Source organism: Oncorhynchus clarkii, chromosome 14, assembly GCF_045791955.1.
Source record: "Oncorhynchus clarkii lewisi isolate Uvic-CL-2024 chromosome 14, UVic_Ocla_1.0, whole genome shotgun sequence".
NCBI lineage: Eukaryota > Metazoa > Chordata > Actinopteri > Salmoniformes > Salmonidae > Oncorhynchus > Oncorhynchus clarkii.
The window spans coordinates 24,923,528-24,937,851 of NC_092160.1; the positions used below are offsets into that span (position 1 = coordinate 24,923,528).

Consider the following 14,324-nt stretch of genomic DNA (forward strand, 5'->3'; position numbering starts at 1 on the left):
TAGGGGTTTGGAGCACATTGTTATCCCAACGACTTACCAATAACAACTCCATCCATTGGGAGGGGTTTGAGAAAAAGATGGAGGAGAGATAAGGAGAAAAGATAAACTGGTCACTCGTTGGCTTAAAATGGCGGACTTTTAAATCTCCCTTTTATTCCTGCCCAGCTCTTATCCCACTTCCAGCAAGGTCACGGTGCAAACACACCACCAATCTCGTCACTAATGAATATCCATGCACATCCTCCTCCTCACCACGCCACACGTATCCCAGCGTACTGAGCTGTACTAGAAGGTCAAACAGCCTCCCAACACTGATAGCGGCGTGGACTCAAAGCATGGGGAGAATGGATGGATGGGGAGAACTCGGGTCATATCTCACGCCCATCTCCAACTGAGCTTTCATCTCATCAATGGGCTGAGGTCAAACTAGCAGCCATGTCAAGTCGCAGCATACTATCCAGAGTGAATGATGAGTGAAGCGTGTTTCCTAATGAAGCTCCTCATTAAAAAACTCCACAACAAAGGTGTCGGCTTATGATGCAACTTATCTCCAGAGTGAAGTAAAAGAAAATTGGGTGAGGCGGAGGTGTGATGCAATAGGTTGTTTATTTTCTAGTAGCGTGTTTTTGTTCCATGCGGCAGGGGTGGTTGCTTCCACTGAGAAATAGCAGCCCTTGGCACGTTTCAACAAATGTTTTCTGCCCAATAAAGCCAGGTGATTTAATGTCACTACATGTTGTTCAGAAGGTATTGTTGGTGGTTGCATTCCTGCATTCCTCTATGTAAGACTGTCCTCCTAACCACTGCAGTAGCTGACAGGCTTCCCTCCCAAGACATCACAACAAGAAAGACACATCACAAGACTCATGCTTTGTTTAGCCAATGAAAAAGGAAGCAGCTGCCCTCGTTAAAACTGCTGTGCTGGAGGTTGTGGTGATGGAGGTGAAGGTCTGGAATGGTCCTGGACGGTTCTAAATAGGACGTGAAGCAAAGGTGAGGAGGGAGAGTGGGATAGATGGAGGGGAATGGTGGTGTTGGGAGAGGAGGAGAGTCAGGTTTATGGTATGAGATAGGGGGGGGGGGGGGGGGTAGGGGGTTGAGAAGAGGAGGGAGAGACCTTCCACTGACTATCTCCTCATTCCTGCCGAGTGATTGATATGAGAAGGGCCTCGGAGCCCCTCAGGAAATGCTTCCCTCTCCCTCCTTCCCTTCGTCCTCTTCTCCCTCAGCACACTCTGGTTTCCCCCTCTGCTGGGTCCACAGTGGCTTGCCCTGGGCAGACAGTGATGGAGAGGACGCTAACATAGTGGCACTGGGGGGGGTGGATGAAGTGGAGAGGGATGGGGGGGGGGCACAGCCTACGACAACAGCGCAAACCACTGCCCTAGGCATTCCCTAAACATCTATCCAACCACTTTGCATCTCATCCATCGACTACATTGAACAACTTCCTGACTTAGAGCCGTGGAGAAGGGGAATGAGGAGCAACACAGGGATATTCAAATACTGCAAATGAGCAGTACTATAAAAACAGACATTTTCTAAGCACAGTGTATTTTACAGGGGAATCTCCCAGCAAGTGTAGGACCTTATCTCAATGCTTCCAGCCAAAAGTATTTCCATTGGAATGCAAGGGATGATATTTAATCATTCTGCTGAGATCTGCAACACTAGGCTAATCTCCATTTTCACAATCACATAGTGCCTGTGGTTATGTGATTTCCTGCTGTTGGGTGAGGCACAGAAGTGGCGAACAATGCAATGTATTTCACTCTCAGAAAAGGACCAGGCAGTGTAAGAGTATGTGGCATTAACATAATCGTATGCAGTTAACCTCAATAGGTGTATTCAAATCAAATTATTATTATTATTATCAAATTATTTGTCACGTGCCCTGAATGCAACAGGTGTAAATAGACCTTACCATGAAATACTTACTTACAAGACCTTAATCAACAATGCAGAGGTTTTTTTTTAATTAAGAAAATATTTGCAACAAAAAAAAAGTAACACAAGAAAATAACAATAATGAGGCTACATACAGGGGGTACCGGTACTGAGTCAATGTACCAGGGAACGGGCTAGTCGAGGTAATTGAGGTAACATGTACATGTAGGTAGGGGTAAACTGACATAGATAATAAACATTGAGTAGCCGCAGCGTAAAAAAAGGGGGTCAATGCAAATAGTCTGTGTAGCCATTTGATGAACTGTTTAAGTAGTCTTATGGCTTGGGGGTTGAAGCTGTTAACCCATCAGAGTCAAAGCCGGGGGCGGGGGGGTTCTACTAATCTACTGTGTATGGAATTGTTTTAAGAAGGTTATACCAAGGACCAAGGAACAAAAACAAAAACAACAAAAAAGGCAACCAGTGATGCAGCTGTAGAACTTTTTGAGGACCTGAGGACCCATGCCAAATGTTTTCAGTCTCTTGAGGGGGAATATGTGTTGTTGTGCCCTCTTCACGACTGTCTTGGTGTGTTTGGACCATGATAGCTTGTTAGTAATGTTTACACCAAGGAACTTGAAGCTCTATTGACCCCAATCCAAGTCATAATGCCTTCTTAACACAATCTGTGGTTTTGCCCTGAGATGAGTTCATTTGATTAATATTCCTCAGGGTAAGAAGAGACAACATTTTGGAAAAATTACATTGTGATGCTTTCCTATATTGAATTCCCACTCCCAGGTCGGAATTCAATGTGGCCGCGGGTTGTTGACAATGCAGCTTTTAAAGGCATTTTCAGATTCAGCCAACATATGCAGCGTTTACCATGAATGAGATTTCTGGGAACGCGGGAACATTGTCCTTAAAAGCAACATTGTCGAAAACCACTGGTCAGACTGAATCGTGGTCTTTATTGTCTGCTGTTCAGCAGAAGCATTGAAAAACTCTAGAATAAATACAATTAAAAGACATGGCCTTGCAGCTCCCAAGCATTAACCTCTGACCTTTCTGACTGATCTCCTAGTGACTTGAGTCTGAGACTCCCTCTGAGTACACTACAGAACATGGAGGCTGCTGAGGGTAGGACTGCTCATAATAATGGCTGGAGCCTCCCGGGTGGCGCAGTGGTTAAGGGCGCTGTACTGCAGCGCCAGCTGTGCCATCAGAGTCTCTAGGTTTGCGCCCAGGCTCTGTCGTAACCGGCCGCGACCGGGAGGTCCGTGGGGCGACGCACAATTGGCCTAGCATCGTCCGGGTTAGGGAGGGCTTGGTCGGTAGGGATGTCCTTGTCTCATCGCGCACCAGCGACTCCTGTGGCGGGCCGCGCGCAGTGTGCGCTAACCAAGGTTGCCAGGTGCACGGTGTAGCCTCCGACACATTGGTGCGGCTTCCGGATTGGATGCGCGCTGTGTTAAGGAGCAGTGCGGCTGGTTGGGTTGTGTATCGGAGGACGCATGACATTAAACCTTCGTCTCTCCCGAGCCTGTACGGGAGTTGTAGCGATGAGACAAGATAGTAGCTACTACAACAATTGGATACCAAGAAATTGGGGAGAAAAAGGGGTAAAAAAAAAAAGTAATAATAATAATAATGGCTGGAATGGAGTGAATGGACTGGTATCCAACACATGAACCATTCCATTCACTACATTCTAGCCATTATTATGAGCCGTCCTCCCCTCAATAGCCTCCATTGGTGACCACCCTCCAACAACACATCAATCTCCCTAACTACAGTATCTCTCAGCCAATTGCACAAGCCAGCAGGGAAAACTTATTTCCCTGCTTTTCACCACCACCACCACCACCACCACTCCTTCCCACTTCATCAGACACTCAGTTGCTGTCAGTGCAAGACTGGTCTGCAGGACCTGAAGTGCCGTTTAATTTCAAACCCGTCATTAGACCGTTCATTTACTCCCTTCCTTCCCGGAGCCAATATTTACCATTCAGATAGCTGCTGCTTTTCCCTGCATAAAGCTCTGTTCTGCAGCGGCCCAGGGAGAGAGATAACAGTGATTCCGGCCCTCTCTCTCTCTCTCTCTTTCTGTCTCTCTCCTCAGGGAGACACTCAGGATGAGTAAATCTCTCCAGTACAGCAACGATAAACCAGGGATGTCCAGAGTAAAAGAGCAAAACACGGAGAGAGAGAGAGAGAGAGAGAGAGAGGGTGTGGGGTGTTTAGGAAGGAGATTAAGAGTGTGAAGCTGGAAGAGAGGGAGGGGCACTGGAGGAGAGAGGTACTGTAGACAAAGATGAATTAGAGCAAACATACTGTAAGTGAACAAGTACAGATTTAGGATCTTAATTTGACCACCCTATTGCAGAAGGACTTTCCTGTAATGCAGAAAATGTCAAACGTGTAGTATATGAGGTTTAAAAAAGGCGTATGAAGTTTGTCAATTCCACTTAGAAATTTCAGACTTGATTTTCCCTTACAAAAAATGTATCAACCCCTAAAAAAGCCCATTAATTATCATTCACATTTCCTGTTGCTGCAGGATTATTTTCCTGCAGTAGCAAACTGTCTCAAATTAAGATCCTACATCTGTAGAATAAATTGTCAATTTTTAAAAATGCACTGAGTGTTCAAAACATTAGGAACACTTGCTCTTTCCATGACATAGATTGACCAGGTGAAAGCTATGCTCCCTTATTGATGTCACCTCTTAAATCCACTTCAATCAGCGTAGATGAAAAGGAGGAGACAGGTTAAATAAGGATTTTTAAGCCTTGAGACATGGATTGTGTATGTGTGCCATTTAGAAGATGAATGGGCAAGATAAAAGATCTAAGTGCTTTTGAACGGGGTATGGTAGTAGGTGCCAGGCACACCGGTTTGAGTGTATTAAGAACTGCAATGCAGCTGGGTTTTTCACACACAACAGTTTCCCATGTATATTGATAATGTTCCACCACCCAAAGGATATCCAGCCAACATCCAGCATTGGAGTCAACATGGGCAAGCATCCCTGTGGAACACTTTTGACACCTTGTAGAGTCCATGCCCTGGCGAATTGAGGCTGTTCTCAGGGCAAACTCAATATTAGGAAGTTATTTTGTACACTCAGTGTACATCCTCCACTATGACCACATCTACACTGATTATGATCTATAATTAGATGTTATGTTATGATTGTACAAGTTTGGAATTTCTTTGAATACAATGCATGGTAATGATGTGAATGTATTAATTTCAGACAATTCTCATACATACAGAACTGCAAAAAAATGCAAACACATTTTTATTGAATGTATTTTATTGTAAAGCTATAAGGAAGGATAATTACAAGATATTGTTTCTTTGATTTGCTCAGCAAAAATAAAAGACCACATTTATTGTTCAAACATGCAGATACTGATCTTAACATAATAAAACTAATTAGGCTAAAAACGAACATAGAACCAGATTTCCTCAAAGCCACTATTTTGCAATAAAGATCAAATAAAAATAAAAATGAAACAGAGTAAAAAGCCGTAAAGCCAGTGAGTAGTTACAGAAGAGGTTTTAGACAGAGTCAGCATCCTCATCATTTCTGCACAAACCTGACCACTCACACCCTAACATACCCTATTGGGAAAAATATCTTACAATTTAGACTTGTCGTTGGATTTCACAATGTTTTTTTTCTTAATTTAAAAAAAAGCTACACTTGCATGTACATAAAACTGTACCAGAAAACAAGGCATCACAAGCATGTTTCCTATATATATTGTATATAACCAACAATTAGGCTACAAAGTTTGACTTTCTATAAAGACATAATTTAGCGGCAGCTGATTATTCCTGTTTTCTTCTTCTCATTTCGAAAGCTCACCCGACCTTTTGGGGCTAGTTACCTTGAGGGGAGCGAGTTCCACTTTCTTCAGCTTTTGGGGTAAGAAAGGGATGAGGAACCCAATAACTGAATAACTCTACATGGCACAAAGTGAGATTGTTTAAAAATGAACTGTTTTCTCAATAAGCATCATCTGCTTTGTTTCAGTTCCTTTTACTGATTTTGTGATTGTTTATTCAAAGTTATGACAGTTACGTTTCCCATGTCATAGCGTTTTGTGTGTTTCATTTTATTGTGAGTATGTTAGAGTTACGCTGTCATTAAGCACCCATCATTAAGGGAAACAGGAAACGTAGAACACAGTCTGCCTTGTGGAAATGCAGGACATATTTTACAAAGCCAAAAATTCAATGCCTCTGGTAAAAATAGCAAATACCATTTATATGTATATGTTTATAGCTGTGTTGTTTTTATTCTATTAATAAAACAACGTCGACAACAACAAAAATGTATATATTTATAAAATTGGCTTTTTCATGCTCTACTAAATCTCCTCATCGGGAACAACCAGCACCAACCTATTTCTTTGAACAGCCCCAGTTGGTATTTGCACCTTGATTAACTGTGTATTGTTTGTTCTGCTGGTATGATTTGACACCATAATGTGATGTGATAGGAGCTTTAACATAATTGATAAACCTTGGAGGTGGGCTTCGGATTGAACTGCCCACCTCAGTGATGTCGTTATAATGGTGGGGTCCTACAAATGAGGGCTCAATGCCACTCCGCATACCATTGACTGAGCCATTTTCAAAACACACACCTAAAAGTCACACACTGGAAAGCAAAGTGATTTCAATTAGCACTCTAAACTCATTCTAGGTTGCTTTAATGAATACTTAGGAATCAAGATGTATAGACCAACAAGGGAATCCCTTGATAACATTACAAGTACTGATCTACATTCCATTTTCTATTCACTATAATTAATATCCAACCATATTTATGAGCACACCCAATTCTCTGAATCTGTAAAATAGTCTCTTAAAAGCAAACGAGGTGGAATTATCATCATGATGAGGATTTGAACATTACTGAGCACAAAAACACAAAAGGGATGTGAAAAAGATGTGCCAAATAATATCCCTTGTCATCCATGTTACGCCTGTCTGCACTGACTGCATTCCATGTTTCACGGACCAGTTACTGTATAAGCCGATCCGTTGAGGTAAAGAGTTCTACATGCTTCATGAATTAAGGAATACAATTGAATAAAATGCACACACAAAGCAATAAACCAACCAAATCAACACAGGCATGCTTTGCCTCAGCATAAAATAGGATGCTGCTGCAGTGGTGCTAGACACACGTGCACACTCTCTCATACGCATGCACGCGCACACACGCACACAGTCTTCTCCTGCCCGTATCTGTGACAGCTCCTCTCTAGGGATAAACTCCAGGTGATTCCCCTTGGAGAGAGTGAGAGTTTGTGAGACTGTCAGAAGAGTCCATAGAGCTTAGGTGGAGCCATCTTTTTACAGTATGCAGGCAGCACCTCTAAAGCTACAAATACAGAAAAAACACCTGTGTGCTACATACAAGCGCGTGCTCACACACACACACACACACACACACATGCTCTCCTCATCCCCTCTCAAATTTCACCGTGTGTTCACATTGAGCCTCAAAGGTTAAAGGAAAGCAAATAGCATCGCATCTCAAAGGTCAGCTTCTCCGCACCACCACAAAAAGCTGGGGTTAATTGGTGCCACATGACCTACCCCCTTCACAAATCATTTACTCTCACTCCATCTCTATCTCCATCTCCCTCCCCATTTGTTGTTCAAGGACCCCTCCTCCCCCTCCTTCCCGCAGCCCTCTTCCCCATCAGCCCTCTGTATATCAGCTATGTCAACTCAGGAGATGGAGCTCAGAAGGGCTTAGAGTCTATCCCTCTGGCACTGGAGGTCCTGATCAGTCCATGGGTGGGCAAGGGAGGTTACCAGGGGACTAGAGGCCCTGTCGGGGAGAACCAGGGGACAAGAGGCCCTATCAGGGAAAACCAGGGAACTAAAGGCCCTGTCAGGGAGAACCAGGGGACTAGAGGGAGAACCAGGGTACTAGAGGCCCTGTCTGGGAGAACCAGGGATCTAAAGACCCTGTCAGGGAGAACCAGGGGACAAGAGGCCCTATCAGGGAAAACCAGGGAACTAAAGGCCCTGTCAGGGAGAACCAGGGGACTAGAGGCCCTGTCAGGGAGAACCAGGGTACTAGAGGCCCTGTCTGGGAGAACCAGGGGACTAGAGGCCCTGTCAGGGAGAACCAGGGGACTAGAGGCCCTGTCTACGAGAACCAGGGATCTAAAGGCCCTTTCAGGGAGAACCAGGGGACTAGAGGCCCTGTCAGGGAGAACCAGGGGACTAGAGGCCCTGTCAGGGAGAACCAGGGGACTAGAGGCCCTGTCTAGGAGAACCAGGGATCTAAAGGCCCTGTCAGGGAGAACCAGGGGACTAGAGGCCCTGTCAGGGAGAACCAGGGATACTAGAGGCCCTGTCAGGGAGAACCAGGGGACTAGAGGCCCTGTCAGGGAGAAACATGTGTGTTTGCTGTGAAGGAACACCACAGGAGAAACCAGTGACTTAACATCGGACCAGTGTTTGACCTATAAATTATCAAACAAGGACATGAAATCAACATTGAGATACACTTTGAATGAACAGTTACTTGAGGTCCAAGATCCTAGCTGTTACTGTGTATGGACCTTCCTGTGGAGAAGTCATTGGGAAGATTTGATTGAACATTACTTTGTGTTCATTAGAATGAGTGATGATGAAAATTGTATTCATTAATTAATGTAATATATTGTACAATGTTGACATAGCCCAGTAGAACTGAAATACAGTTGATTTCAAGCAGATTCAATGCTGTCCACCGTTCTTTTCGTGCCTTATTTGTTCTTGTAGCCTATCCCTTTATTATGTGGCTTTAAATAAAATATGTGCTTTTTCAAAAGTCACAGGGATTGATTGTCACCATGATAGACCTATGACTGAGATTTTTAAATGATGCATTATTTACAATGGTTAACCATTTAGTCACATGTAAATCATGTTATACATTGAAGCACGCACAATCAAGTCAGCCATGGACTTGTTGAATGTGAACTGTAATTCAAAGCATACTAGAAATGCATACAAAAAAAATGCAGTCTACGGTCAGACACAGGAACATAAGATACACATACTAGCCTGACCTTGTGACCTTAGCTTTTTGATGTGATGACCCTTAAATGACCCCACCTGAATCATGTTTTGTATCCTAGCAAGCCATAACAACAACAATGTCTTTTTGAGTGTATCCTGCGGTGGTGTTTATGTTGTGCAAGAGCTCCAGCTGTAGTGTTAGTAGTCTGGAGGTCTTTTTCACACTCTCTTTTTTTCTCCTCAATGCGTTTTCATTAGTCCAATCATGGCTGATGCTCATTGCCACAGGTGAAATCCCCATTACTGTCAGCAGTTATTATTATGAGACTCCAAATTAACTTCCAAACCGCCAGGACACCCTGCTCGGTTTTGAGATGTGGAAATGATCACTGCTAATGAACGATGCCTCCAGGCTCAATTAGAGCAATGCCTCTGCATGGCGGGGTTAGCGGGGTTAGCGCGCTAGTGTATTGGAGAGCTGTGAATCCTCCCCAACTCTCCAACTACTACCACCGTCACACCACAGGACCAGGACAGACTTTACCTCACACCCACAGCAGGTCTCTAACAGCCGTGCTACTGTGGGGAACTGACTTGGAACAGCAGGTGATAAATACCATCAGTTTTCACAAAGATGACTACTAAATTGCCAAACTTAGAAACTAGAGATTGCAATACATGGGAGTTAGAGTTATGGAGTATGTGCACCATGGAACGATACACCTTAACAAAAACAAGCTGTTTCTTGTTGCTCTCCAGCTGGATACCTGGTGTGAATTGATCCTTCGGTGAGACCTCAATCAAGGAGTTTGAGATTTGGGTGGCGAGGGACTGAAAATGCACAGCAGTAGACATTGACATCCACTTCAGCCAACACATTTAACACCAGCACCATTTTTTTCTGAAGGGTTTTTCTTTTGTCCAAGATCATAGTAAAGATGAGGAATACAAAGTCACAAATGTGTACTGTAGCTTCACATGATCAGTGATGTGTCAAAGGTTATAAATCCTCCCAGTGTTACACTTGGTATTGTCAACCGGTGCATCATGGATAACACAACCAACCAACTGTGAGATCTTAACGACAATGACTCAAAAAGGTACAGCTCTTATTGAAGCTCTATACAGCAAAAGGAAAATAATCTAATAAAATGCTTAAAGTCTAACTCATGTCCATTGTATTTACAGCTCTGTACATTGATAAAGACCTCTTGGTTGTGAAAAATGTGTTGAGGACTTTAATGTCTTATGTTGAGCAAAGAATGGCAAAATTACCAGTCAGCTGTGTCCTCTTGAGTAGGAGCAGGACTTGCCTGACGACTCAAACTGAATTCTTCCACGGCTCTACAGTTCGCTACATACTTCAGTCTGAGACTGCCATCATTGAAGTTGTTTGTGGTGTCGACTAAAATGAGGGGCGGTGTACAAAACATAGTAATCAGTGATAGGATCATCTCTAACCAATCAGAGTATCAAAGCCAATGTCGAATTTTCAAACTGACGCTTTACCCACGTGTTCTGGCTCTGTCCCAACCCATTGGTTTCTGGTACCAATCAGAATGGCTAGAGTGCTTTTTTCCTCTTCTAGAAATCGTTGCGCAAGATACTCGGATCATGACTCATTGCGGAGAAGAAACTAACATCCGTGGGTGTGGTGTAGCATTTTGCAGGAGCAAGGAGTTTGGGTAGTCAGGCAAGAGAAACACCGCTCTAATTCTAGTTATAAACTGGGTGGTTCTAGGCCTGAATGCTGATTGGCTGACAGCCGTGGTATATGAGACCGTATACCATGGGTACATTTATTGTACTGCTCTAATTACTTTAGTAACCAGATTATAATAGCAATAAGGCACCTCAGGGGTTTGTGGCATATGGCCAAAATACGGCAAATGGCTGTATCCAGGCACTCCGCGGTGTGTCGTGCATAATAACATCCCTTAGCCGTGGTATATTGGCCATATACCACACCCCCTCGTGCCTTATTGCTTATTAATTGGAGGTCCCAGAGTTGAGACCGACACTCACTTCTAAAAAAAAAAAAAGGAAACAGAACAGAAAAACGAAAAGAACACCTAAAATAGATGTCCATACACTGTATATTCATGTGTCTATTTAACAAGAACACTTTTCTACCCTCATTGTTTTCAGTTCCAACGGAACTCCAACGGAAATTCATTGTAAAAAAAAAAACTTGAACACGCAATCATAACTAAATAGTCTCCAATGAAGTTATCACAATGTTTAAATGATAGTGTAGTTTACATTCTGTCAGTAGAATTTTCACTCGCCAAGTATCTTCTTTGTTTGGCTTGGACCGATTTGTACTCTTTATTTAATTCATTGGAGGTTTTGTGGATTCTAAAGCCTCATACGGTGGGAGGTGGTTATAAAAAGGAGGGTGGTGGTGGTGCTATGGCACTTCTCAGACGACACAGCAGCTAGGCACAGGGGCAGTGAGGGGGTAGGCCTGAGGGCATGGGGTCAGGAACAGTGGGCATATGGGTAAGGGTGAAGGTGGTGGGGTGGTGGCCACATCATCGCCCTCACAGGTAAATCTCTCTCTTGGAGCCCTGGTTGGTGGGTGTGGTGGCGGAATGGTACTCGGCTGCCTGGCTCAGGGGGATCTCCTCGCAGCCTTTGCCGGAGTCGCTGCCCCCGGAGAAGGCACTGCTGTAAGGGGGCAGGAAGCGGATGTTAGCCACCTTGGAGCCTCCGCTGCCACCTCCAGCACTCCCACGCTCGTCTGCCATGGGCTTGGGACTGCCGTTGGCCATGAGGTGGTCCTGCCCCTCACTCTCCAGGTAAGGCACGAAGGTGGAGAGCTTGGGGGCGTTCTTGGTGGAGCTCTTACGATTGGGGGAGGGCTGGCCAGGCATCCAGCAGGCGTCGGAGTGGCCGAACTCGGTACACTCATGGGTGCAGTTTCCAGTCATGGCCACATCAGGCAGAGGCCTGAGATCTGCAGACAGAAAGGGTATCTGAGTTAGTATAAGACAGCAAATGGAGGACACATAATAAAAAAGGATGAGTCTTGGACAGTAGAGTTAGATGAGCACATGTGATAGCAGAAAACACATTTATAATCAGTTTCATAATATTATGAAGGATAGCAATGAAAAGGAATGACAGAACATATCATGTTTGTGAAATGGGACAACAGAGCCAACCAGTGTGGACTAATCCACCAACATACTGTGTTTAACCAGCCCAGCATAGAACTGTTCAAATAAAATCTAAATAAAATAACATTTAATTTGTCACATGCACATGCCCAAAAATGCAGAGAGAAAGAAAATTGAGAAATAATAGAAAAGTAATAACACGTAATAATAAAAGTAACAATAAATACACAATGAGTAATGTATTACTTGAGTAATGTATAACTTGGCTATATACACGGGGTACCAGAACAGAGTCGATGTGCAGGGGTACGAGGCAGTTGAGGTAGATACAGTATGTACATATAGGTAGGGATATAGTGTCTAGGCAACAGGATAGCAGCAGCATTTGTGAAAAAAAGAGTCAGGGTAGCTATTTGGTTAACTATTTAACTAATAGTTTATGACTTGGCTGGCTGGAGTCTGACAATTTTTAGAGCCTTCCTTTGACCTCTGGTAAAGAGGTCCTAGATGACAGGGAGCTCGGCCCCAGTGATGTAATAGGCCAAACACACTACCTTCTGTAGTGGTCGATGTCAAGCAGCTGCCATACCAAGCAGTGATGCAGCCAGTCAAGATGCTCTCAGTGGTGCAGCTGTAGAACGTTTTGAGGATCTGAGGGCCCACGCCAAGTCTTTTCAGCCTCCTGATGGGGGAGAGGTGTTGTTGTGCCCTCTTCATGACTGTGCTGGTGTGTGTGGACCATGACAGATGCTTTGTGATGTGAACACGGAGGAACGTGAAGCTCTGGACCTGCTCTACTACAGCCTAGTCGATGTAAATGGGGGCTTTCTCGGTCCTTCGTTTCCTGTAGTCCAAGATCAGCTCATTTGTCTTACTGACGTTGAGGGAGAGGTTGTTGTCCTGGCACCACACTGCCATGTCTCTGACCTTCCGATAGGCTGTCTCATTGTCGTCGGTGATCAGGCCTACCACCATCGTGTCGTCAGCAAACTTAATGATGGTGTTGGAGTCGTGCGCGGCCACGCAGTCGTGGGTGAACAGGGAGGTTCAGTAAGCAATTCATTGTTTTAGTTTCACAACAAGACAACTCATAATACTTAAATAAGAAAACTCATAATACGCTAGATAAAAATCTAATATTCAGAGTCACAGTGCAAAAAACTGCCAAGAACATTGCCTAATTTGATGTTTAACAGAGATGCAGCAATATGATGTTTAACAGAGATGCAACCACATACCAGATAGTGGGTGTTGAGTGTGAAACAAGATTAAGGAAATTTTAAGAAAAACACGCTCAAGGTTGACTAAAAGGGAATTATGTCGCGCAGTCAATTAAGGCGGAGTCAACAACACCACTACTGCTTTTTCACATAGAACAAATGGCATAATGAATGTTAATATAACACACAGACACCGCCTCTGCTACGGCTGTGTCACATTTAAAAAATCACAGCTTAATGGAAAAAGGTCAGCATCCCCGAGCGGAAATATCAATGCGTATGCAGAAAGTAACCTTTCTTCTGTGCGTGACATTAGATTATTATTTGATACTGCGGGGCGAGATGGGAGGGGGGAACAGGCTGTTCAGTTCTCTGGGGGAAGCGATTATTTCCCAAACTGCCTCTGCTTCATGCATAATTGAAATTCATTGCCCCTGTATTAAAGGAGCTACAGTGGGCTTTTCCTTACTTTTTGGGGGGAGGAGGGTATATGCTTTCGCATCCTTAGCTAGGTTTGGAGAATGCTGAGTAGTGACTGTGTGCATTACTCCAAATTCTCACACTACGGTGGATTTTTGGGCTTCATAATGCTGACCCATTTCTCATGCAAAGCAAGGCACTTGGGAAAATACGGTTTGTGTAGCTAGATGTATGCCAGAAAAACAATGCAGTTTTGGTTGTTTTCAAAATGCTTTTTTTCAGCCTCTCTTCAACAGGTGGCCTACTAATGGTTAAGGTTAGGATTCAGGAGGGGAATCTAATCCTAGACCTGTACCTAAGAGAAACATAACCTAATGCCAGAGTAGTAATAATTTCTACAGCCTGAGATATTTAAGGAATAGTAAAAATGAAAAAGACCAATCAGATCATGCCCCTACGTTCGAGAAGTGCTAATCAGACAATTTAGTGAAGGCCCAGAGGGTCATGTTGCTCATAATCAAAAGCAGGAATTAATTGGCTTTTGTTTGAGGTTGTACTAATTGGCCGGCGTGGTGGGAGGAAATGGTGGGCCGGGGTGAGAAAGGGTAGTAAGGGTCCCTTGGTATACTTA

General features: G+C 44.0%; 1 protein-coding gene across 2 annotated transcripts in view; it reads right to left on the reverse strand.

Annotated features, from left to right (window-relative positions):
- Window positions 1-8,350: 8,350 nt before the first annotated feature.
- The window catches only part of LOC139366436 (protocadherin-1-like), a 293,748-nt gene continuing 287,774 nt past the window's right edge, over window positions 8,351-14,324 (reverse strand). For both annotated transcript variants that reach the window (XM_071103918.1, XM_071103916.1), the window contains exon 5: window positions 8,351-11,890. In XM_071103918.1, coding sequence (XP_070960019.1) covers window positions 11,475-11,890 — 416 coding nt within the window. In that variant the 3' untranslated portion in view covers window positions 8,351-11,474. The remainder of the gene's footprint in view (window positions 11,891-14,324) is intronic.